Source organism: Aythya fuligula, chromosome 7, assembly GCF_009819795.1.
Source record: "Aythya fuligula isolate bAytFul2 chromosome 7, bAytFul2.pri, whole genome shotgun sequence".
Taxonomy (NCBI): domain Eukaryota; kingdom Metazoa; phylum Chordata; class Aves; order Anseriformes; family Anatidae; genus Aythya; species Aythya fuligula.
Genome location: NC_045565.1, coordinates 29,090,976 through 29,116,134, shown reverse-complemented (window position 1 = coordinate 29,116,134; position 25,159 = coordinate 29,090,976). Strand labels below are relative to the sequence as shown.

Genomic DNA, 25,159 nt, shown 5'->3' with positions numbered 1-25,159 from the left:
AGTTTCCTCATTTAAGAACGTGAGGGATATAAAATCTTGGAAAGGAGTTGGGTTCGTGGACAGTTCAGGAGTTGCTGAGCATATTTCTGTTTTTGCATGGTGCATATGAAGTAGAATACAGAAATGCCATCCACTTCACTGATTCTAAGCAAATACAATGGAGGTAGACAACTTTTGGATAAAAAGAACCACTCACATGTCCCTCCTGTGCTTCTAAAGAATTCTTATTTCTCATTGAAAAATATTGCTGTGATTACGTGCTCAGGGTTTAGAGAATGAAGCGTTTTCCACTTGCTGTATGCTGGTCAGCTGCATTGGCACTGTCTCATTAGCTTTCCTAGGGAAACTGTGATCTGCTAGAGACAATTGAAGCATAGACTTCAGTCAGCAACAGCTTTTTTTTTTTTTTTTTTTTCTCTTGGGATCTTGTTAAATGAATTAAAATGAACTCTGTGATCACAGTGTGAAAACTACAAATGTGTTTTTCCAGTTATTTTTTCTTCTCAGTAGTTGAGATGTCCTTAAACATGTCTCCATTTTTCCTGTTAAACTTGGATTGAGGTGTTTTTTTTAACATCTTCTCTGCACAGCGCTCACTACCACTGCATCAATTTTCCTATAGTCTTTTATTTCTCTCTTAAAATGACTGACGTGTTTTCAGTACTCCCTAGGATGTTTGACAGGGTTGTGGAATCTTAGAAAGAGATTGAAAACTTGGATCAGTAAATTCCTGTTCTCTCTGAAACTCTCTCTGAAAATAAATTTGCTGCCTTTTTTCACTTGCTTCCAAGAAAATAAGAATTTTGTCTTAATTCGTGCAAAATCTCATCTATTTTCTTTATGAGAAAAGGGTTGAGGAAGCAGGTTTCTTCCTTCTAGAAGGAACCTAAAAGATTGAGGTGAAACATCTTTAAATATGTAAAAAGGTATTATAAAGGGAATGTTCAGCTAGTCTTTGTGTGCTGGAGCAAGGACAAAAATAAATGGAATTTTGCAGGAAAGATTATTTTAGGTTGGATGCTGGATAACACTGAGTTGGATACTGATTACCTCCAGTGTTGCAGGATTTGCTTTTTGGAGAAATGCAAGGATCAGTTGGAGATCTCTTTTCAGGATGGTCTACACATTTAACTTTGCTCGGTTTGACCTTGACTGTTAAGTAGAAATTGCTTCTCTCATAATGAAACAACGTATTTGGAAAAGGGAAATACGAGAATATTGCATTTGCAGGCTGTCCTCTTAATCTACAGTCTTGTTTCTGACACCCTGTACTGAAGCACGTGAAGTTGAGTACAGACAGCTGGTCACTTCATTTCTGTGTCATGTCAACGTTGCAACTTGTCATGAAATGGAATCTGCAAGCTCTCTTCATTTTTAAAACAATCCAGTGGTGCACGAGGGTCACTAAGTGTTCCTGGGCATTGCCTGGTCTGGGCCCAAACACTTTTATTTCAGTAAGGTTTCATATCTGATGTCTTCAAGCTCAGGTTATTCCTAATAATATGCAATTCTTTTGGCAGAGATGAACAAGATATCAATGCTTTAAAGGAAGAAGTAGATGGTCTCAATTCTCTTATTGCTGATCTCCAGAAGGACATTGAAGGTAGTCGGAAAAGAGAATCTGAGCTATTGATATTCACTGAAAAATTAACCAGTAAGAATGCGCAGCTTCAGTCTGAAAACAATTCCTTACAGAGCCAGGTGGATAAGCTTTCTTACAGCGAAAGAGAGCTGCAGAATCAGGTGGAATGTGTTCGACAGGCTAAAGATGACCTGGTGAGTACAGCATGCAGCTTTGTTCATGCGTTACTAAAATGTTTGGGGAACGTGAATTCCACCATGTGTTTTTCCTCACCTAACTGCAACTTGTTGTTGAGTTTGCCAGTCTGGAACACCTCTCTTTTTAAGAAGACAGAAATCCTAAGGCACATGGCACTGAAATGTGATGGGGGTGTCCCTGCGTTGTTCTTTCTGTGGTGCAGGACAGAGTTACTCTCCATGCAACTGACATTGAAACAACCAAAAGATTGTAATTTGTGAATTGTATTACTGTTTCTTAGGTAGTCTTTATAAATGTAAGATAAACATAATTTAATTTTCAATGATTGCTGTAAAAACAAAACAAAAATTAACGTACCTGTACTGCACAGCTCTATGTGCTGTACTGCATTGTGTGGATGTTTTAGAATTCAGGAATCTTACTGCAGCATCGCACTGTGCTATGTATTCAGTTGCAATGCTAGTTTCTAGCTTAACAAATTTAAAATGCAAGAGATTCTCATGTAGAAAGCAAAGTACAGAGATAGAACTGTTGAGTGTGCAGTGTGGTTAGGCAGGAATCCTTGTGGTATATGACTTAAAACCAAACTATAATTTCAGGCCACCAAGTTGCAGAAGGAGGAGGATCAGCGAAAGCTAGAGGTTGAGATGCTGCAGGCTCAGCTGGCTTCAGAGCAGAAAGAACTAACAGCGCTGAAGACCCACGTGGATGAGCTGAAAGATGAACTGACTACCCAGAAGCGCAAGCATGCAGCAAACCTGAAAGATCTCACGAAACAGCTTCAGCTAGGTTGAAATTCATTTCAGATATAATAATAAGTCAGCCCAGTCTGTAAGCCCCTTCACAGAGTCTGGCAGAGACGAAGGCTTCTGTCAGTGTATGCGCGCTGTTTGAGCTTAGCCCTTCTCACTCTCCCTGTCCCAAAAGAGTGAGCGAGCAAGTTAAGACTTGAGAAAACTGTGGTGGCAGCAAACAGGGCCTAGTCTCAATTGTCAGCCTTAAATAGAACTCTTGAAATGGGCTTAGTTATAAACTGAAAGTTTTATTTTGAGAGCTTTGTCTTTGTTATCCTGTACGGGACTACCTAAATGTCACTGTGGGTAGGTACGGATCCTGGTCTGAGTATAGGCAAAAGCTGCCAGAAGTTTCCTAGCTCCTGACTGTATCAGGAATTATTGGTGGGAGCTACTGCTTAGTATGTTAAACAGAGCAGTTTAGTTATTAAGGATGGATGGATGTTGAGAGACTGAGATTAATTTTGTCAACAGATAGAAATCATTAAATACTTGATAGCACATATGTTCTGAATGCAGATAGATTTGAATGTATTCAGGCTTCTTTGAAATGTATTTGAAAAAAGAACTCTTAGTGACATTGTGCAAGAGAAGTTATTTGTCTCTTTGTACATACATGAACAGCTGTGCATTTTCCCTTTTCATCCCTACTGAATGAGTGGTGCTTCTGGCACAAGTAGTGCTCTCAGCTCCCACTAGTGATAGTCATGAGATCGCAGAACGGAGCTGCTGTTCTGTCATTCAGTGGTTATTTCCCCAGCAGTCCCAATCAAAGGCAAAATCAAATTCAAGTCTTGTTGTTCCCAGATAATCCTGTGGATGACATTACTTCAGCTGGAAATTGTTGCAGGGTCTTAGCAGATGTTGCATCCAGGTACTTCATGGCTGAGTGCAGGGAGAGAAGGGAGCTATTTTGGTTCTTGTTTTGTCTTTTCCCCATCAGATTTTAGTTGCTACCATTGTCTTTAAGTAGTCAAGCCACGTTAAATTATCAGAGGTCAGAGGATTAGAGTGTTTGTTGTATCACACTGGGTCTTGGTTTTTAATCTCCTGTTGGTAACAATCACTTTATTATACTTTTAGCACGCAGGAAATTGGATCAGATGGAAAACGGTAATTATGACAAAGAAGTCAGCAGCATGGGGAGTCGTTCCAGTTCATCAGGTAATATAGCTAATAGCAGGGCTGCCAAAACAATCCTTCGATCTTAATAAGGTTGCCATGGTGTGCTGCTCTCAGTCTTGCTCTTTCTGTGGTTTGTGCGTATGCAGTGTGTGGGCAGTCTCCCATTCAGCCTGACAAAATAGCCTTTAAACACCAAAATGCACTTGGCTGAATGCAGTTAAAGGTGCTTATCCTTATTACAAGATTAAAGCTTGATGTTTACATGCTTTGGGTCTTCTTAAATGCAAGACTTTTGTTGTTGTTGTTGCTTTTATGTTTGGAGGAAGCTCAGAGGACTGCAGTTTCTAGAGAAACCTCTTAAATGCAGCTGTGGCAAAACAAAAATTAGCAGCAGCTTCCAAGATTGTTTAATTGCCTTATTGACAGTTGCAACTGTTTAACTGATAAAAATCAATTAGCATGTTTAGAGGCATCAGTGTGTTTGTGTAGAATTCATTACTTTCTATCCAGTTAGAAGTAGAACGGTTATCTTTAATGCTGAAAACAACAGCTGTTTTCTTCCTCAGTATCATTGGGTTTTAAATTGGGTTAGGTATGCTGAAGTATTTTGCAATCTTTCTGTATAAGTAAGAGGTGAACAGAAAGAAAAAAAAATACTTCAAGCTCTAAGTGAACAGCGCTGTAGGTGGTTTACAATGTAGGGCTCCTGTCAGCCTGTACGCAGTTCTCATGGTTGTGATTTTAGCAGACTGTAGAATAGATTTGTTTGAAAATCAGCTCAGTCTTGTACAAAGTAATATTAATGAATATGACAGTACTTCTGCAGGGCTAAGTGTTACTCATGTACGTACAGTGATGCTAATGGAATTATGCCCATAACTAGGGGACTACACACTGCTCCAGCACGCATTTAAATGGTGTAAAAACTACTTATTGTAGAAACCCACTCACGTGTAAGGGAAACTGATGTTCTGAAGAAAATATCCTAAGCTACTAAAATGTAATGAACGTGCTGCACTGGTGGAGATATTTTATTTGTGGCAAAAGTAAAAAGAGCTTTAAAATCTGAATGTGTTGGCAGGGTCCCTGAACGCGCGCAGCAGCAATGAGGATCGGTCACCTGAGAACACTGGATCTTCAGTGGCTGTGGACAGCTTCCCAGAGGTGGACAAGTCTATCCTGGTTGAAAGAATCCTGAGGCTACAGAAAGCACATGCTCGAAAAAATGAAAAGATGGAGTTTATGGAGGATCACATTAAACACCTTGTGGAGGAAATCAGGAAAAAAACTAAGTATGTTCTGAGTTTGGTTGGTACAGTTTTTGATGTTGGGTTTACACATACTGAAGTATGCACGAGACTCTATTTCTTTATAAATGCTTAGTGTAGTTCTACTGCTATTCTCAACTTAATGTTGAAATGATTTGTTGAAGTTATGACTTAAATGAACAGCGTTGCTTCAATGACCATTCAAAAACAGATGAATTCAACTGTGGGTGCTGGTTTTAAAAAGGCAGAATATTGCTCCCCAATTGTCTCACACTTGGTGTTCTCATGGGTTGATATCACTTGATCCTCAGTTGCTACTGACAACTGTCAGCAGTGCTACAAATCGAACCCCGGGGTCTTGAGTCAGACAGATAATAAATAAAGCATGCAATGAGAGTTGCTCCTAGAAAAGCTGATTTAAACAACACTTCTTGCATGCGTGAGATCTCTGAGCAAGTTTGAGTGTAGTACCTACATGTACAGGTCATCGTCCTACTGTCTTCCAGTTTGAGCATATGCTACCACACTTCCGTAACAGATCTGTCCTGTGTGCTGAGACAGGTTCAGTGGGACACTGAGGTGATTTTAAATCTGAAGACTGCATCATACTTCATATGCCAAGCTGAGATTGCACAGTAGTTGAACTTGCCCAGTATTTCAGCTTTTGGGCTAAATGGTATTGTCTAATAGGTCTTCCTTTTAGCAAAGAAAAATAGAGGCATCTTTTTGTAACCTTTTTTGCTTCAGTAGCAATATTACTTTCTCAAAGTACTTTAAAGTATGTAAAACTTGTGCATTTTAGTGTCCCAGCTTTCTATCGCCTACTATAGCATCTGTGGTACCTTAGGTTTTCTGCTGTCACAGGCTTTGCAGGCATTTACTTTACTGCCTAATACAGTACTGCTTGGAATTAAAATTATTGTATGTCAGGAATGTGAAGTTATGTCAGTGTCTGTTCTTAACTACCTTGTAACGCTGTGATGTCTTTTTAATTTTTGCCCAGAATTATTCAGAGTTACATTTTGCGGGAAGAAGCTGGCACGCTGTCCTCAGAGGCCTCTGACTTCAACAAAGTACACTTGAGTAGACGAGGTGGGATCATGGCATCTCTGTATACATCTCATCCCGCAGACAGCGGTCTCACGTTAGAACTCTCCTTAGAGATAAACAGAAAGCTGCAGGCTGTGTTAGAAGATACATTACTGAAAAATATTACACTGAAAGTGAGTATGCCTTTTGTTCTGCATGCTCTCCTAGTTCTGAGATACTCTCTTCAAAGAGATGCGTGCTATTAAAGGGAGGAGGCTTTTTGGAAGTCAGCTCCCTGTGAATTGGTGATACTGATAGCATTGGTTAATCAAAGAGTGCTGTAATGTGATCCATTCTGAATTTCTTTCGGGACCCTGTGATGTGCTGTAGTAGAGGGCTGGTTCTCAGCAGTAAACGTAGGGCTGCCTGTTTGGCAGAGAAAAAGCCTTTGCACCTTCCCTCTGTCATGTGGGGGCTGCTTGGGCTCTGCGTGCCTGGTCCTGTGCCAGTTGCTGGGTACCAAGTTGAGCCACTGGGGCAGCGGGTCTGCTGTGAGGAAATGACAGCCGGCTGGGAAGAGTTGTGCAGCCCGCCACCTGAACTGCTACGTTATGCAGGAGCTGGATATCTCTTCCTGGGATTATCGTTCCCCTTAAACACTGCACTTTGTAGAGACAGCCTGTAGAAGTAACTTAAGAAGTAACCATCTTAGTAACTGCAAAAAAGACTTGCTCAAAGGTTTGCATCCTTTACTGAAATGAGCTTGGTTTTCTCTACCTCAGTCTAATCATTTGCATTTGTTCGGGATACTTGAAAGTACCAATCTGCTGACATAAACACTAATTTTGACTTATTAGTGCATTTTGTGCTGATTTGGTTTGTTTTCTCTCTCTAACTTAACCCATCCTTTCTTTCTCCCAAAGGAAAACCTTCAGACTCTAGGAACAGAAATAGAACGACTTATTAAACACAAGTACGAACTGGAACAGAGAATAAAGCAGACATAACTAAAGCTTCTGTGGAATAACTGATATGAAGATGCGGAAAAGGCAGGTGCTACAGACCACTGTTTTTCTACATTTTTCCAGAAATTTGATTGCCTGCCAGCACAAGCATCCAGTATTTTGTATACACGGCCTGTAGTCATACAGGCTGCTCTTACTCATGAGAGAGATACAGGGTTTGGCATCAGTGTGGTTCTGTCTACCCAATACCAGCCTGAGGTGTTGCTGAACTTTCCTACACACTACATTTATCTAAAACTTTTATTTGAATTGACATAGAGATGCTTTGCAGTGCATACTATGTTTTCAGTGAGTTGCAGTGAGATTTTCATTTCTACACTGTATCATTAATCAGTCTTTTAATGACAGAGCTTGAAAAAATAAATCAATTATGTTTTAATTGCTGTTGAACATATCCAGTGCTACTGAGCTTTAAGGGCTTTCAGATACTATTTCCTTTCTTGCATATTACTTCTAATGATTAGGTTGATCGAGCATTTTTGACAAATGCATGGAAAAATGCTTTGTCACAAAATTTTTAAGTGATGACTATGACATTGCTTATTTTCTGCTTTGGATTAGCATTTATTGGGTCAATTTATTCAAAAGAAATGAAACAACAGTAAAACTAAGGGATTAAGGAACTTTCTGAATCAATTATTGAGTATGTGCAACAGAAACAAACATCAATTCAGCAAATCTTGTAAACCCCTGATCTTTAGGTGTATGGTCTAAAAAAGTCTTATCTTTGAAAATTGGTTAATAAAACTTTGTCTTTTTTTATAACTAACAACATTTAAAAAAAAAAAAAGTTAAACTGCCCACTGTTACATATGTACAGATAGACATTGTGCTTGCATCTGTTTTCAGATGAATGAAAAATTTTCAGAGACAAATAGAAGCTTACTAAGTTCTCTTGTTAGCTTTGAATAGACCAGCCCATGAAAGTGGTGGTAAGAAATAGAAAATATATCTAAATGGAATTTCATTCTGTTGGTTGGACTGTAAAAGTGGCATAGAAACATGTGTGACTCCTTAATTTTACTGTTGTGAAGAATTAAGATGGTTAAAATGGCATGAACTGAGAATTGTTGTTTAATCCCTCAGTGTCTGAGAGGGTGACAGCAGAAGAGGATCAAGGTGACAAGTTCTTAGTTTCACATCACGTTCACATTTTAATTCCAAGATAAGTAATTCCCAGGATCTGAAAAGTCTATTCCAGCAGTAAATGCATTATCAGTGTGTTTATTGCCTTCTGACCAAAATGTATTTACCAGTTCAGACTGTAAATACATGTGTTGGGTTTTTCTTAAATACTTGAACTTCCTATCATCATGAAAGGAAGATTCAGTGTACATCTGTATGCTGGAGCATACAAGGAGGAGAGTTTATGAAAACAAGGAGAGTTTATGAAAGCATCCAGGTGACTTAGGGGCATGTACTCCATTTTCATGTGCCACTGAGTCACTCGGGCATTGTGATGAACCAAACTGAGCAGAAGGGCCCGATCTGGTTTGTTTGAATAGTTGGGTGCAGGACAGTGGGATAGGCACTTCTGAAAGTACTTCACAGGATCAAGACCTGGTTTGTGGTCCAGAGAGCTTCAGGGGGTCTTTGGATAGCCGGTCCCTTCAGTGTCAGTGAAGTGTTTGGAAAAGGAGGGTGAAAACGAGTGATGAAAACCCTGATGAGCGTCGTAGAAGCTGTGAGCCTTTAATCTGGGTGGGTTTTATACATATATGTATATTTTTTTTAAACTCCTGAGAACAATGTTTATTCAAAACGTTAGGAAATTTTGACCAGCGCAGTCGTGGGACTACCTCTGCTTTGTTGTTGCTTAAGTGATGTGGAGAGGGAAATACCTGCCTCTGCTGAAACAGATGGTCCCCAACTTCTGGGAAGCTGAGATTTAACCCCGAGCAAACAGGCAGTTGGTCATGACTGAGCTAGACCTTCTGCTGAAGGAAAGTATTGAGAAAGACCAATTTGCATGTCGAGACATAGCTTAGCTTTTGTATGTTGGCGTTTTCATGCTTTAACGTACCAGATCTCTGGATATTTTCAGGTGTTCAGCTGAATGACTCCAGTATTTTAGATACGATGTTAATATTGTAATCATTTAATATATGTTCTCCAGGTGTACAATGTGAATGAAGGAGAGGCGCGGTGCAGATGGAATAAGTGCAATGACATTGTGGAAATTCTTATTTCTTTTTGGCATGGTTGTTTCTCCATTTAAGTTATTTGAGAAACCTAGTTAGTTGCCCTCCTGCCCTGCTGGAAATGCTGCTTTCCTCTCTGTAGCACTAAAAACTTCCCAGACTTTCCCCCCCCCCTGGTTATGGAGACACACAAAGCTGTTGAAATTTCACTTTGCTTACTGTGCATGGTATTTACGTAGACTAAAGTCATCAGGAGGCTTTATTTTAAGCATACCTGTTAGAGATAGAACTTAACAACACATTAACAAGAACTCCTGTGGAAAGGTGCTCCTGTGGGATGGTTCCCACCGTTGAACACCAGTGGGTGCAAGGCTTGGTTTATTGTATTTCACTTACCCTTGTTCTGAAGACTTTTTATGTTATCAGCAAGAGATTGAAAACTGTCTCCAGATAAAATAAATTTTGCTGATGAACTGACAAACTAATTTTGAAGGCAGCCTGGAGCAGTGAGCTCACGTACCTGTCACTGAATCTCAGTGTCCATTAGATGTGTGATTGCCACAGGCTCTTCCGCAAGTTCCTAGCTGGTAGCTAGTTGTATCCCACAGGCTAAAACATCTGATTCCTGAACACTCAGGGTGCTCTTTTAATCCAAACATCTCACATCCAGATGTTCTCAGAGACCCTACAGGAAGGCTGCCGGTGCTTTTCTACCCTCTGTAAAATCCTGTGCTGTCATTGTCTAAAGCTAGATCCTCTGAAATAAAGAATTATTTTTTTTCTGTAGAAATCACTGGCTTTCTGCTTCATAGGCTTGTGCAATATTTTTAATTTCAGTCTCCAGAATGCAGTGGAGGTCAGTTTGTTCTCAGATACCCTCTCATCTTCTTAACTTGTTGCTGGCAACACCTACAGTCTCTCCAGCTGCTAAAACTGAAGTTAGTCTTTTGAAATAGCTTTCATCACAGTAGTTTAGTTCATAACTAAACCAGACAATAACAGATCAGATCTCTGGCTTCCACTGAACTGAGTGTAAAGCTGCCTGCGTGCTGCAGGGACCCTGCAGGAACCTAGGGAGCAGTTCAGAGCTCAGGGCCTGACCGCCCTCTAGGAATGGGCTTTGCCCCTTCCAGCTGCCGATGTGATGGGAAATACCAACAGTAGGTGGCACTAGAAATCAGACTGATCGCGTCTCCCCAGCCACCTGAAACCCTTCAGGAGGCAGACAGCTGAGCTGCAGAGGGAGTTGGGTGGCATTTACAGCTTTTCCAAGACGGATGGCATTTCCTTCCTGTTTCCATGTTCAAACTGAAGCTATGTTAAATCTTCCAATATATGTATGTACGGTGTCCGAATATACAGAGTGTCTATTGATTTAATTTTGTAGATACTTGTTTCTGTATAAAGTTTTTGAAGATATCGCTATACATTATGTATATATTGTACTTTGAAATAATAAACCCACAAATGAGTGAAAGTCTGCTGCGGGTCTGTGGTTTGTGCCTACGTGCTGCTGCCTGACGCCAGGTCGCACAGGTACCTGCGTGGCTGCGTTTTTCTGCTGCACCATCCGAGCACGAGGTAGGTGGCAGTGGTGTCCTTGCTGCGTACCGCAGGTGCTGGCAGCCAGACTAACAGCAAAGCCAGGGAAAAGCAGAGCTGGGCATGTCTGTACTTCATCTCTGGGAGACTGGGCTGAGACTGCTCCATCCTGAAGACAGGCAATAGGTGTGCTGCAATTAAATGCTGCTGTGAGCTCTTAGCAGTTCCAGTAAGTGGCCCGAATGCTTGAGTCCTCTTTTTCCTTGTGCAATGTGAATTTGACAATCGCAATAGCAAAGGCCCCATTCCCTTGGTCATGCTGTGCATCTGTCTGCTGCTCTGGTTTATTTATTCAGCTATACAGGTGCATAACAGCAGTATGACTGCATACTAGCTCTTTTTTTTTTTTTTTTTAATTTTTTAAGTGATGCTGTCAGATTGCAGGCTGTTGTGGCTACTCTTTTAGTAAAAGTTCAGGAATCAGATCTGCAGGGGCTGTGCTGCCTTTTCAAACTAGTTGCACGGAGACTGAGAAAGGGGAAGAAGACAAGAATAGGATAACTTAAGGAGTTTATTCTAGTATCTCCCAGGGAATGCTAAGTGAAAGAAGGGAGGGTGCTATTTTCTGTTGGAATTTTAATGGCAAACTAGCCCTGGCTTTCTGGGAGTAGGGTGAGGGTTCCCAGTGTGGTTTCTGGTTGCTGTTATCTGCATTGCCCTTTGCTGGAGTTGTTTGCAGTCCACTGTCTTTCTTCCAGCCTTTTCCACTGGGAGCAGATGCAGCTTTTGCTGACAGATGAAGCGAAAAGCCAGGATTTATTTGTGCTCCCAAATACTTAGTGGCACTACTTGGAAACATCAGCTTGAAGCAAAACTTCCTCAAATAGAAATTGTAGTTTGGGTGGTAGTTGCAAGTAGCCACTTGGCAAACTTCTCACCCCTGTTTTGCAGATCTGTGTTTTGGACGGGCACAACTACCAGAGGAAAGGTTCCCGCAGCACTGTTAAGCACTCAGCCCTGCAGCAAGCCCGTCTGGTACCGGAGCCATTGGGCAATAAATACACACCCCAGAGCTAGCAGTCTGCTGCTCTAGCCGACTGTGAAAGAGGAAATCCGTGCTGCTATTTTTCTCTCCCTGCCCTATTTTAAGGGTTTTTAATAGAGAGACAGGGTTGGGTTTTGTTGTTGAGGTTGTTTTTAGGCTATTTTACATTAAACCACAGTGGGTCTGTGCCAGATTTTGCAAGAGTTTTGCATGCATACAGTAACTTCTTGTAGAAGAGTGAGTGCTGATGAACAAGTTGTTCTCGTACCCTGTACAAATATGCTGTTAGATATGTTTATGACTGTTCTGCTCTGATGGATGCCCTACATGCAGGAAATCTCCAGCCTTCAGGTGTTGCAGGGCTCTTCACTGTGTGCAGCTGATCTCAGGGCTGCTGTAATGCCCCAAGTGGAGCACCTCACTGACTAAAAGCCTCAACTAATTCTGGTCTTGAATGCCAATGGGCTACTTAACGGAGTTTCTATTTAGAAAATAATCCAGAGTGTAGGAAAGCAGCACACAAAATCCCTGAGAAGTCTGCTCTCTAACAAGATGCTGGTGTGTTTGACATTAGGTAGGTGAGCACAGCCTTGCAGGCATGGCCTTCCCTTTTGGGGTCACTGGCATGTCCTTAAATGCTGTCCTGGGGTGTCCAACCTGCAGGCATTCAGGAACAGGTGCTGCCTTTGAAGACAGATGTCTTGAAGCAAGGTGTGAATTTAGGGCACTGTTTTTCAAGCTGTGGTCGGTCAGAGGTAAATGTGCCTGTGGTTTCAGAGTGGCTTTGTGCCTTGCTGCCGACTGTTCTTGCCTCACTGCTGGAAGGAGCGGCCCACGCAATCTGACAGCAGTGTTTGTGAGGCTGCACTATAGAAGCAGCCAGTTAAAAATGCCTTGAAAGAAGCATTTTTTACTAAATCTGAAATTAACTCCAGTCAGTGCATGGCACAGCGGGGAGGAAGGAGGTGAGAATCCCTTACATCGGTGCTGCAGGTAAAAGCAGCGTATGGTTACGGCTTGTGGTTATGGTAAGGTCACGGGCTGAGAAGAACAAGCTTAGTACTGGTCAGCCTAAACCTGTTTTGTGGCTCTGCAAATGGCCTCCTGGAAACTTTGGCAAGCCAGAGACAAAAACATTTGAGTTTGACCTTAGAGCTGTAACCCATTAAAGGTATAAGTGGCTTGTCCTACGCTGGTCTGAAGTCGTGTAGCTTGGGCTGCACAATCCCAATAACAAATGCGTCAAGACAGGTGGATGCTGGCAGTGAATAACTTCTGCATTGGCACTTCAGAAGTGTAGCTGCATCTCTGAACCAGGACCTGGCAAACCACTGCTTGCATCAAGTTGCTTTTGCTCCTAAGGTAGGTGAAGCCCTTGGAATAGGGATGTGATGGATTTGGCAGTAAGCCCGTAGCACGAGGCTCCTAGATTACTTTTTGTTGTTGTTACTTGAATTACGTCAAACAACTTCCCTCTCTTAGACTTTCCTTGCAGTCTTCCAAGGCTGCTTGTTGACAATGAAAGACCATTCAACTGTTTCAAACGGATTTGACCTTGCTTGGGTTAGCGACAGAGCCAGTACCTGGTGGTCACCTTGTAATGCCAAACCGGCTGTGATGTGTCCCTCACTAAATAAAAAGCTTGGGCAACTGCAAGCCCTGCTGAGGCACGTTGGCAGGCGAGTTCCCTCCCATCACACTGAAGGAGAGCGTGATTTATTTTTCCTTGGCTTTGGCAGTAGCTGAAACAATAGAATTGTCCCCAAAGACTGGGGCACGTGAGCCAGCGCCATTCCTCCAGAGAGCAGTAAATGGAGGGACTCCTGTTTAATTGTGTACTGGAGCAAACACTGGAAGCAAAACACAAAACAACCCTCCCACCCCAATCGGGGAGTTCAGCACCAAGTGCCGAGGGAGGTTTCTGGCAGGGAAGGCAGGCTTGGACGGGCGAGCGAGGAAGCGAGGCACTTCCACCGGCTCTGAGTCACCAGCCCCACAGGCTGGAAAACCCCGGTCTTCCAGCTACATGGCTTTGGTGATGGTTTCTCTGGGGGGAGACTGGCTTTGCGTGCCCAGGCCGTGAAGATCTGCTCCTTGGGAAGTGCAAAACCCCATGTTGTGGTGCCAGGACGGAGCAGGGACGGAGGCTTCTGTCTGTGGGGCCTTCCTGCTTGTGAATGCAGGACCCAGGCATGGCACGGGGAGGCTAGGCCCTTAGAGAACCTTCATTTCTGAAACCATCCTACTTCCAAAAAGCAATTCACGATTTCAGTGTGGTTTTGTGCCCTTAAAAGGTTTCAGAAGGCAGGCAGCGAGCTCGGATTAGGCCCCGTTGCTTCTGGTTTCTGGAAAAGCAGCAGGGCAGAAGCTGAGCAGAAGTGGTGCGGGCAGGGCCAGACCCAGCTTCCTGCCCGGCTCTGGGCGAGGGGAACTGGTCCAGATAAGCAGGGAAGCATGGGGAGAGAAAAAGGGGCTGGGATGAGGCTAGCTGGTGAAAAGCTAAGAGAGAGGGGAAAAGGAGCTGCGTTATAAGGAAGGCAGGCCCAGAGCAGCAGCCAGGGGCCTCGCCTGCCTGGGCCTGGTGTGCAGCTGGCAACACCATCAGAGTGAGCTTCTCCTTGCTGAACCCCGGGCATCCCAAACATCCACTTCGAAGTGGAGATATGTGAAAAAGAAACAGAAGGGACTGACTGTTTTTGGCAATGCAGCTCAGCAATCACTTTTGTGGGGAAGTGCTTCCAGCAGCGCTTTCTATCAGAGAAATGGCCAGGCTGATTTTTTCCTGTTTCATCCTAGATCCTATGACACCGCCTCCAGCCACCCTCCTGCCCCGTGTCCTTCTGGTCCCGAAGGCATCGCTCGCTGTCTGTCCCTCGAAAGCAGAGGCAAGGCTGGCACCATCTTGGCACCCACAGCCCAGCTCCATCCCCGTGGTGCCGGGACAAGGACAAGGCCCCTGGCAGGGGAAAGAGGGGACGGGGACATATGCAGCCCCCTGCAGAGCTGGGACATGCAAATGGAAATATGTAGGTAGGGAAGGAGAAAAAAAGGATACAGATATCATGATCAAGGTCTTTATAGGATTTCTAATGGGTTTAAAGGAGAAAAAGATTGTTGCTGGGGGTGAGGAGGGAGGGGATGGGGGGAATGTTTTGGTTTTGTTTTACCAAAAGTGATGGTAAGATATAATTTGTAATATAAGGAAATAGACAACTCTGTACTGATGATCTGACTGTCAGCTCTTACAAGAAAAGGCAGGTTGTGTTCTAATATTGAGGATGAAAAACGGGAGGACCCAGCAAGAGCCCATAGTAATGCTGTAGGAAGGTGGAGGCAGAACAGCCAGGAGCAAGGAATGGACTTTGCTAAATCACCAAAGGAAAAATGCAATCCCCAATTCCTCTGTTAGAAAGGTGTATATCCAGAGTAGGATAAGCAAAACGGCACACTAAATTGACGGATGCAGTGAAGAAAAACACAAGAGAAATAACGCCTCAAAATTATCTAGTTATAGTTCTTCTGAAATCCCATTGCACTGCTGCTGACAAAGGTCTGAAAGCAGTTCATATGCCAGGCACGTACATCTATCATGCTGGGTAATGCTGCATCATCGTTTCCTGGTGCTCCTGTTTGCCTGTCTGTATCCATCTGTTGTCCTGTGTGAAGGTTAGATCACAAGCACTTGGGGGCTGGGAGGGATGGGCATTGCCTGTGCAGAACCAGCATAAATTGTTCCCGATCCTCGCCTGGATCTGCGAGGCACCGCTATCAAAAAGGAAAGTTTAAAGATTTCTTGTACAGAGTATGAGGACAACTTTAATCCAAGATAAGTAGTGACGTGCGAAAATTAAAGGGGAAGAGAAATTGCATTAGCCTTTGTGAACAAGCAAGGAAAGAATTGCAAAATAACTGCTTTGCAAAGCTTGGATTTGCAGAGGCAAGCGCAAGGTGCACGAAAGGGGAAACGGAGTGTGCAGCTAGCAAGTGTGCATGGCTGCAAAGATTCCCTGATTGCAGTGCCAAGAAAATCAGAACTGCAGCCAAGAAAAACATGGTTAAAATGATGCGATGTCATAACCCAAATGCTGCTAATAGTGGCAATGGCATGCTGAACAATCAAGAAGGAAAATACCGGCAGCATTAGTGTAACAGGGATACCTGCAATCTGCAAGCAAAAGGGGTGAGTCTGTGGACCTGCTAACACAGGAGCAGACACAAGTCATGGCAATGCACCCCGATGGACCTCGACCTTACCAAAAGCACCAGCCAGTCTTTCTCCAAGGGGCGATACTGAAGTAAGCATGAGGGCTGCATGCTCAGGTTTGTGAATTTTTAACTCATTGTTTAAAATCCACCGCACCTAAAACTCCCACCAGAGCAGACCCATCTGGTGAGCAAGGGAAGCCAAAAAAGCTGCAGTTCAGCACCAGGATGCTGCGTCTTGCTTGGACAAAAAGCTGCATAAGGGCTGATAGCATCCTTCCCTTTTGAAACACTTGCAAGGGCTTTGAGATCTCCAAAAAAAGAGGCGGGAGGTCCCGCCTGTAAGGTAAGTGCTGGTGGCTGCAGCGCATTTGGGAGACAGATGCGGTTTATGTTCTCCAGACATCTGCTCCATGCCTTCTAAAGGCTGTGATAATTTAGTGGTGCCAGCTCTACTTACACTTGCAATGCAGTCAGGTAATAGAACTAGACATGAGAAAATGCAAATGTAGATCCACACCAAGATATGAACATCCTGGCTTAGACCCAACCTTATATTTTGCTAAAAAGCGAGGAATGAAAATTTCTTATTCAGAGAATAAAAGGCATTTTATTCACCCAACTCCTTTTATTAGTAGGATGTGGTTTTGGGGTGTCTATTGATGAGCAGCCTTTATTACTCATGCTTCACAGCTTTATCTGTACCCTGGACTTCAATACAAGCAGCCTGATGCAACCCCTGATAAGTGGGAGAGGGGAAAAGCATGCACAATACAAGACGTTCCCATCAAAATCTCAGTTCCTCTTAATGCAAAGAAGTCCTACAGGACGCAGCGTGACTAGGGCTTGAATGCAAATCTCTTTATAGAGCACCCCTCAGATGGGGAAGGGCAGCTCGTCTGGTGGCTTAACCACAGCCCTCAGTGGCCACTTCCTCAGAGATGCCTGGGAGGCGCCCACTGGGACAGCAGAGCATGGAGATGGCCTCATCCGAGGTCACTTTGTGGTGACCCCAGGCCCAGGGCCATGGTCTGGAGCCACAAAAGTGTCCTCACCCCATGTGCAGGGGGAGGCCCAGGTGGCATCTCAATGGAGCCTGGCAAGGAGATCTCCACATGAGCCTCCAGGCAGGCTCAGCCCCACAGATGAACCTCTTCACTCCCTGCCTGCCCTGCTCATCCCATCCCCTTTGCCCACTACTTCAGGCCCTACAGGTCTGTGGATAAAAAGGGAGAGCTGACACCTAGAGTAATCAGGCCACAGAAAGTGCCCAAGAACAAAAGATTGATTTTAATGGCCCAGCTTTGAGCAAGTTTGGCCGTTAGCTTCAGGAAGTCTTCATCATTTGTGTCAAGGAGGAAGCAGATGGAAATCGCAGAATTAATTTGATCTGAAGAGATTGTGCTCTGGAAAAACACACGTGTCTGGCCCCATTACTCAAGGCTACAGACCTGGGGACAGGACAAGCCACGTGTGGCCTGTAGGCGGGAGCAGTCTGGGTGCCACTCGGCAGCACTGCTGCACGGTGCCTTTCCTCCAGCAAAGGAACAGGGCAGTTCTGGGGAGAACTGACAGAGCAAACCCTGCGGGAGCTTGCCTGTCTTCTGTCCTTTGAGGAAGGTGAACAGCAGCAGGAACGTCCCCTGGGAAAGCACAGAAATCAGAGGACTGATAACGCTGTCCCTTGTCGTTGGGTGGATCAGTTTCAGTCAAGGCAGACTGTGGTTTTGTCAGGCCATGACACCAAGCTGTGCTGTCCCCAAGGCAGAGGCACACCACAGCACCTCCCTGAGCCCCATGGAGCTGCAGGCCTCTTTCCAAGGGCCCACAGACCCCAACAGTGAGCTGGGCAGCATATGCTCTGTAGAAGTCATTCATTCCCTTTATTCTATTTATTTTTCTTAGAAAAGGGCGGTCTAGTTGCAGAGCAGCTCCCCACCTGTTGCTGTGAACAAACCTCTTATGATCTGAATAGCTGCACTTTGTGTTTTAGGCATGTAATGGGATGCGAAGGGGGGTTAGTGAGCTCAGGCAGCCCCTCATGCTGCTCTAACTTGATCACCCACCTCTCTCACGAAGCACAAGCGTTGTGTAAAAGGCAGCCACAACTGAAGGTGACCCCCTAGGTGCTGTGTCTTGGAGATAGTCGTCATCATGTAACCAAAGTAGCTCAACTGTTGCTGGAAGAAGAGTATGATAGAAGCATTCCCACCCCCTCCTACCAGCACCACTTTTGGATCCTATGATTTCTTCCTTGTTTAAAATGATTCAGCAGTAGACTCTCAGATAGTCTCTGTCTGGTTAAAAATAGTTGCTTGCCTCATATGGGTTTAGCGTGGTGCTGTCAACTGTAAAATGTTCCACCTTCCAAAAAAGAAGAGTGAAAAATGAAAGGGAGCACTCACACACCATTACTCCGCAGTCAAGAGCTCGCTCCAAATCCATGGAAGGAGGAGAGGCCAGCTGGGCGGCGGGCAAGATGCTTGAGTTGCTGCCTGATGCCTGGTCTTTGGGGAGCAGTGTCCCGTACACAAAAACTCCCAGGCTGATGGTTTGCTCATTTCTGAAGACAAAACACTTGTTTATGTTCAAGAAGTATTTGTTAGCTGCATTTTCGAAATATAAGAAGAGCTTAGTCATTGCAGCTGGATGTCTCCTGATGTCATCTAGGAGAACACGCTCCAGCAGGAAACCAGTATAGCCCAGTTTGGCGAGCCACATTCCACTGCCAACCCATAATAGTGGGGCAGCAGAGCCTGAGGGCTGCCAGTCCTCACTGCTGCCATGCTCCATGGGCGTGTGGAGCCTGCACGGTGCCATCGGCTCACCCAAGCCTCGTTTGTGTCAGTGAGGTGAACGTGGCGTGAGGGAAAATGGGGTAATTTGATTGCAGTAGAAGGCAGGTGGTGCAGGAAGGTTCTGTCACTTGGGCCTCAAATGTGCTTGCGTTCAGGCCCAGCTTCTGGGGAGTGTGGTGGGACCACTCTGCCACAGTGGGGGTGGTGGTGAGAGGCACAGAGGAGAGAGAAATGGAGAGTGCTTCAGGCCCAGCCCACCGAGGGGTGGCTGTGAGGGGACAGACCATGCTTCTGCAGAGGCCCCAGTCAGCTCCTCACCCCAGTCAGCTCCTCACCCCAGTCTGTGAGGGCTCCTGGCTGGGGAGGGAAGCACTGGGCAGAGAGCTACTTGAAGTGAGAAGCTGAAACATTCATCGTGGTTTATCCCATATGCTGAGCAGCAAACTGCCTCGGTGGTGTTCACCTGCTTCCAGTGCTGAAGAACCTCAGAAAAGCCAAAGGGAAAAGCTATCCATCACTTTTCACTGCACGCTTGACAGCATCACAAGCTGGCTTTAGAAGCTGTATGACAAATTGCTGGTTAATGCCTGGATTAATTTTTTTATTTTTATTTTTATCCCTAAGAATTGCATCTGCTGTGCATGCTGAACCAGCCAAGAGCCCACGGGTTGGGTGCTCCGAGGCCCCATCTCTGCAACACCCTGGCACTGCCACAGCCCTGGGGAGGTCCCACAGCGTACCTGCACATCACTGCAGCTCCAGCCTCAGCCCTTGTTCTGTGTCATGCTCGACAAGACAAGGGATGAGCCCAGGGATGAACTATTGCTACGGGGAAATAACTGTCTTGAAGGAGTGCAGGCAGGCCCCAAGTTTTCCAGCTTCAGGCGCCTGCATGTGCGCCAGACCCCAGGACACAGCTGTGTTTATGGGAAGGGACGTTCTCACAGGCCAACAATTTTAACACACGCCAGGCCTTATGCAATTTTCCTTTCCATTTATAACATTATGTATTTTATACGATAAAGTTTGAAGCGTGGCTTTTGTGCATGAACGATACAGTTTCCATAATATTTTTTTAATATGCAGAGGCATTTTGTTTTGAGCTCCTGGGGCGTGAGTCAACTCCTATTTGAGGCCACTGGAGTCCTTCCAGTGACCTTCCTGGGACCTGGCTCATGGGGCAGCCAGGGCTGATGTGCCGCAGGTGCGAGCTAGTGTGACCTGCCGAGGCTTGGGGCACCTCAGAAGAGCAGGTCCATCAAAAAATGGAAATTACAATCAGGAAATTACGCCTACAGCACCGTGAGCCTCCACTGGGCAAGCCGGCAGCAGCTGGGTTCAGCCCTGCAGGATCCCTGCGTTTGCCCGTTGGAAGCAGATGCCAAATCCCTTAATCTCGAGGCTGCAGGAGGCAGGGTGGGCTGCAGGAGCTCCTTGAGTGGGACAAACATGGCCCTGGGTTGTCTGAAGCACATGGGCCATGTCCTGCACCCTCACACGAGCAGCGGCCCCACGGGGCTGCCCAGCCTGTTGGGAGCACTGCCTGCAGCAGGCCGTGGGGGTGTCCAGGATGCCAGGGGGGATCCATGCCAACTCAGGTGCCCACCCATGAACAAATTTTATCCCCACTTCTTAAGGACGCTTGGAAGAGTCATTTCTTTTTTTGGTAGAAGCACGATCCAGCAGGGAAATGTAAGGGGCCCTGGTTCAGCAAAACCCTGGCAATTTAGCTCAGCTCAGAAGCGCAGCTCTGCTCTGTGGCTCCCCGGACAGCCTCCGGTGTGGTCAGCACATGGAGGTGGAAGTCCTCGGAGCAGTGAGTCCATCAGAAAGCTCCAGCAGGTGGTAGCCTCAGCCTGGCTCTGGTGCCATCCCGCACAGCACGGCTCTGAAGACACCCGGGATCGTCCCTTGGGACGCAGCGCAGGGCCACCAAGCCGATGGTGTGTGGCTTGGAAATTAGGCAAGGATTTGGTGTTTATAAAACAACCGCTAAGAGTTTTAAAAAGGGACCAGGAGTGTTTACATACAAGCTGGATGGACTCTAAAGCGCTGCATGCTTTGTTGTGTCAACTCGCACACCTGCACGAGGTATTTTTAAAAATCCCCACAAAACCTGGGAGCCAAAGAACGGGGCGAGTCGAAGTGCCAAGCCCCACCTTCAGGGATGACCGGGGGCTCCTGGCAGGACCTTGCAAAGGGCTCCAGGCCCGGCTGCGTGGCAGCCAAATGTGGGCAGGGAGGAGCTCAGTACCCTCCTCCATCCCCTGGCAGAGCAGGCACCTGGATGAAGAGGAGTGGAGCCACACCACGCCTTATCTTGCACTTCTTAACCTACCAGAATTGCCAGTTTCTACACCAGCAAGTTTCTGGACCCGTTTGTAGCAACACGGGTTCCCTTTCCTCTGGTATCTCTCACAGAAAGCCCTGCCTTGACAGTGTTTGCTCGCAGGATGACAGCAGGACTTGGCCCATACAAGGTTATTGACCTGGGAAGAGAGAGTTTCTAGAAGTGAAGGGCTGGGCAGTTTCTCGGAAACTGCCTTATCAGCATGGCTACAAGCTGGGGCTTTAACAGCCTGGCTGGTCTGCGTGTGGCTTGTTCCTATTCCTACAGCTCTGGACACATTTGCTTATTTTGCAACACATTATTTCAAACAGCTTCAGGCCAAGATTGCCTCAAAGCCATGAAGCCAGGCTCAGTCACTTTGCTATTTCTGAAGTGAGGTGTCAACTGAGTCCTGAAGCACAGCAGTGAGGGGAGCACACGGGAAGCGCAGAAAGGCTGATGCTGCAAGCCTCGTGCTTCCCCTTTCGCCGGTGGAGAAGGGAATGGCAGGGGAGCCAGGGGTTATCAGTAGACGCAAGAGGGCAAAACAGGAACCGAGGGGTCTTGGCTTTGAATAGCGAGGAGTGTCACCAGGGCGCAGGCTGGTCACTGGGAGAGGTGGAGGAGGAGTGGGGGGAGTGGCTGAGTGCAGCACCCTGGGGATTCACAGCCAAGCCTGGCAGTGCCTTGAGGTCTACTCAGGGTCCCCATACACCAGCAGCCCCTGTTTGACTCCTAAAGCCCCACAGGAGAGCAGGGGCCATGGGAGGCCTTTTTCCACAAGGACAGGGCTTTGCAGCTGGGGTCCAGCACCGGGGTGCTGGGCAGGAGCTGGCTGGAGAAGCCTTTTGGTGCAGACAGCTCGGCCAAGCTTTTGGAGCAGCGCCCACAGGGCCATGGACACGCAGTTCCAGTAACCTCACCTCCCCACTCGCTGTTGTAATAATCCTGTTTGCTCAGTCTTGATGGCAGAAGCCAACCATAACCAAGAAAAAACAGAAGGTTGCCCTCCAGCACCTCTTCCCACTGACAGGCTGATGGTAGCTGGCCGCACTGGATGCCGTCCTCTAGGTGTCCCCATGAAAGCAGCCTGAGCAACCTCCATGGTAACTCTGTTTTGCTGCAATTACACCTGCAACCAATAGAAGCTGATGTAAAAAGATGACATTTTACTGGAAATGAATATGTTTGACTCCAAAAAAAAAGAGATCTTCCTCACAGCTGTTTACGTGGGAAAGCAGGGAAACCAGAGAAGGTCCAGAGACATTTTGGAGAGACTCAAAACTTGGGTGGGGAGCTCAGGCAACAGAAATGCAATGCTCCTGTAGATGAGGTCTTCTGTTTGACCTCACCTTCGAGACGTGGAATCTGTCCCGCTGTTCCCACTCCTTTGGCTTTCTTTTGGGATCCTCTCTGTAGCTCTTCTCAAGAGCATCCTCCCATTGCCTAAGCAGCCTTTGGCCAACAGATCACTGCAGTCACAGATGGTTTTTTCTATACTGGAATGTAGCATTAAACTAATCACTGGGGGATGGAGACAAGCAAAGCAAAAAAAAGTATAAAAACAAAACAAAACAAAACAGGAATAATCCTTAGCTCACAATGAATTTTGCAGAACATTGTTGAAATTAGGTTTTATTGGAACAAAAATGTATTTATCATATCTGTCAACACTGAAAAATTGAGTTTAAATTAAGACTTTATTTTAGACCCTGAAAATGACCCAGAAGTGATGTAATATTTATAAATAGCTTATCGTACACCACAGTATAAAAATGCATTTATCCTCTTACTATTCAGTCAATATCGAGTCACCAATAGTCTGGCTATTGTTATATACGAGATGGGCATTACTTTTACCCTCCTTGCCATCAAAACAGAAGCAAAATAAAACCACACAGAGGAGAGCAGAATCCACTGGGACAGATTATCCCGTGAAAAGGGGCACAGAAACCAATGTCTGTCAGGAAAGGGCACCTCACCTTGATGCCAAAGCTCCTGCAGAACCAAGCCCAAATGACACCAAGCAGCAGAGACTTCTGCCCCCTGTCCTTGTGTGCAGGCTTTGAGGCTGCAGCCTGCTTAAATCTGCTCTCCACCCAGTGCCAGCCCCGTTTAGCTCCCGGTGCTGCGGGCGGGCAGCCCTTCCCGATATCTTCACCCTGTTGTTCTTGGCCAGGGCTTTGCCAGGGCTGTGGGACTGCAGAGCGTTTCTTGTGCCAGCTCAACTTGAAAGCAAGAAATGCTCCGTGACCCCAGTACAACGCACCGTGAAGGCTCCCCTGAGCAGGGGAGCAAAGCAGTGTATAAATTCAGCCCGACACCGTCTGTGCAGCTGTTTCACATGGCCGGGAACCCACGAGACTGCTCACGCTGGCATCTGCCCCTAAGCACTCACAGGGGCTCAGGCACTGAGCTCAGCTACCAAGCGGTCCCAAGACATTTTGGGGTGTGATTCGAGACTTTATGCCAGCAGTGGTGAGGCTGCGAGGGGACGTGCATGGGGGACAGAGGTGACGGGCAGCAGTAGAGAACCACAGATGAGGCTGCAGAGGTTGTCGCTGGAGTGACAGGAGCTAAGGAGGAGACTGTGGGTAATGCTGTGAAGCCCCCCAGAGAGGAGAGATGGTGGGGAGAGGGGAGTTTTGGGGAGCGGGAGGCTCTCAGCAGCTGGGAGCCATGCAGCGACATGGGGAGATAAGGTTGGTGATGGATGGACCTCGGAAGGTTTGAAGGTTTCTGTTCTGTTTGGATAAGCAGTCAGCTATTCGTGCAGATAAGCTTCAGAAACAAAACAACACATCTGATCTGAAACCCTTTGTATCTAAAAAGCAGGGCTGGAAATAGCATGAGATAATTCCTCCAGGGCTTTAGTGCTTCCTGGGCTTTTCCTTCAGCAGCACCGGGATGTCCAGACCCACCGACCTGAAGACCCGGGAGTTGGGGCACGCTGACAGCCAGACCCCCCCAGGGCTCGGGCACTCGGCCGTGCCCTGCTCACAGCCTGGGGCAGGGGCAGGCGGGCACGTGGCGTCGGCGTGGTCCCCACAGCGGACGTGGGTGGTTTAAAATACAGCAGAGGAAACGCCCTTGCTAACATTTGTGTGTATCTTAACGTATCCGTTGGCAGGGGGCTTGTGTAACGCTGCCCGGCGCCTGATCACCAGCCCAGCCTACACCTTGCCGAGCATCCCGCTGCGTGCAGAGATCTGCCCTGACTCCGGATGGGTCCAGCACGAGGCTTTGTCACCTGCTGGTGGTGCTGGCACAGTCCTGCCCCCTTCGTGTGCCGTGCCCAGACCTGGATGAGGGCTGCGGGTGGCACTGGAGAGGATCTGTGGGTATCCTGCAAGTTGAACTGCAGGGCTCGAGAGGAGCGCCTTTGGAAAGTGCATCATTTCCTTGGGAACGAGCTCCAATGCGGTGCTCTACCCCAGCGAGTTTCCTTGTACCATGAGTTGTTTAAACAGTTTCTCATTATGCGTTTCCCATTCGGACGAAAAACAAACCTGAAAGCGCGCGGCACCGAGGCTGGTAGGAAAAAGGAAATCCTGCTCTGACCATCCGAGCGGGCAGGGAGCAGCTCCCGGCTCGGGCAGGCGCTGCTGGACCTGGGGAAGGTTTGGGGCAGGAAGGGGCAGGTGGGAGCTGCAGAGGTTCGTGGCCCCCTAGAAAGCCTTTGGGTGACCTGAGCACATTTCGGGCTCGCCTTTGAACAGCTGGCTGGTTATGTGGGGTTCCTGCGGGGTACCCCCTGCTTTGGGATGCTGCAGGGAGGACACAGGTCTGGACCCAGAGGGCAGCAGAGCAGAGGGCTTTCATCAAGCTCAGGGCGCCTGCCCCGTCTGGGTTCAGCCCTGCATCCCTTCCCGGGCTGCTATTTATGTCTGTGCCCTAATGAGTCCCCCGTTCTCCCCCCGGCGTTAACCTCTGCCTTGCCGAGCAGTGTTTGGAGCTCACAGGAGAAAGCTGTTTATGTTCTATGGCTTTGTGATAGTTTCCTCCTCCACCACCTCCCTTCCTTCCCCAATAAAATCACTACGGCGCGCTCGGCAAGGCCCAGAAACAAAGCGGGGTGGG

The 25,159-nt window shown here is 46.6% G+C and overlaps 1 protein-coding gene across 3 annotated transcripts in view; it reads left to right on the top strand.

Moving 5' to 3' along the window:
- The window catches only part of CCDC186 (coiled-coil domain containing 186), a 29,799-nt gene extending 22,004 nt beyond the window's left edge, over window positions 1–7,795 (top strand). For all 3 annotated transcript variants that reach the window (XM_032191087.1, XM_032191085.1, XM_032191088.1), the window contains 6 exons: window positions 1,521–1,776; window positions 2,380–2,569; window positions 3,658–3,738; window positions 4,781–4,991; window positions 5,971–6,190; window positions 6,920–7,795. In XM_032191087.1, the coding sequence (XP_032046978.1) occupies window positions 1,521–1,776; window positions 2,380–2,569; window positions 3,658–3,738; window positions 4,781–4,991; window positions 5,971–6,190; window positions 6,920–7,003 (1,042 nt within the window). In that variant the 3' untranslated portion in view covers window positions 7,004–7,795. The remainder of the gene's footprint in view (window positions 1–1,520; window positions 1,777–2,379; window positions 2,570–3,657; window positions 3,739–4,780; window positions 4,992–5,970; window positions 6,191–6,919) is intronic.
- Window positions 7,796–25,159: the final 17,364 nt, after the last annotated feature.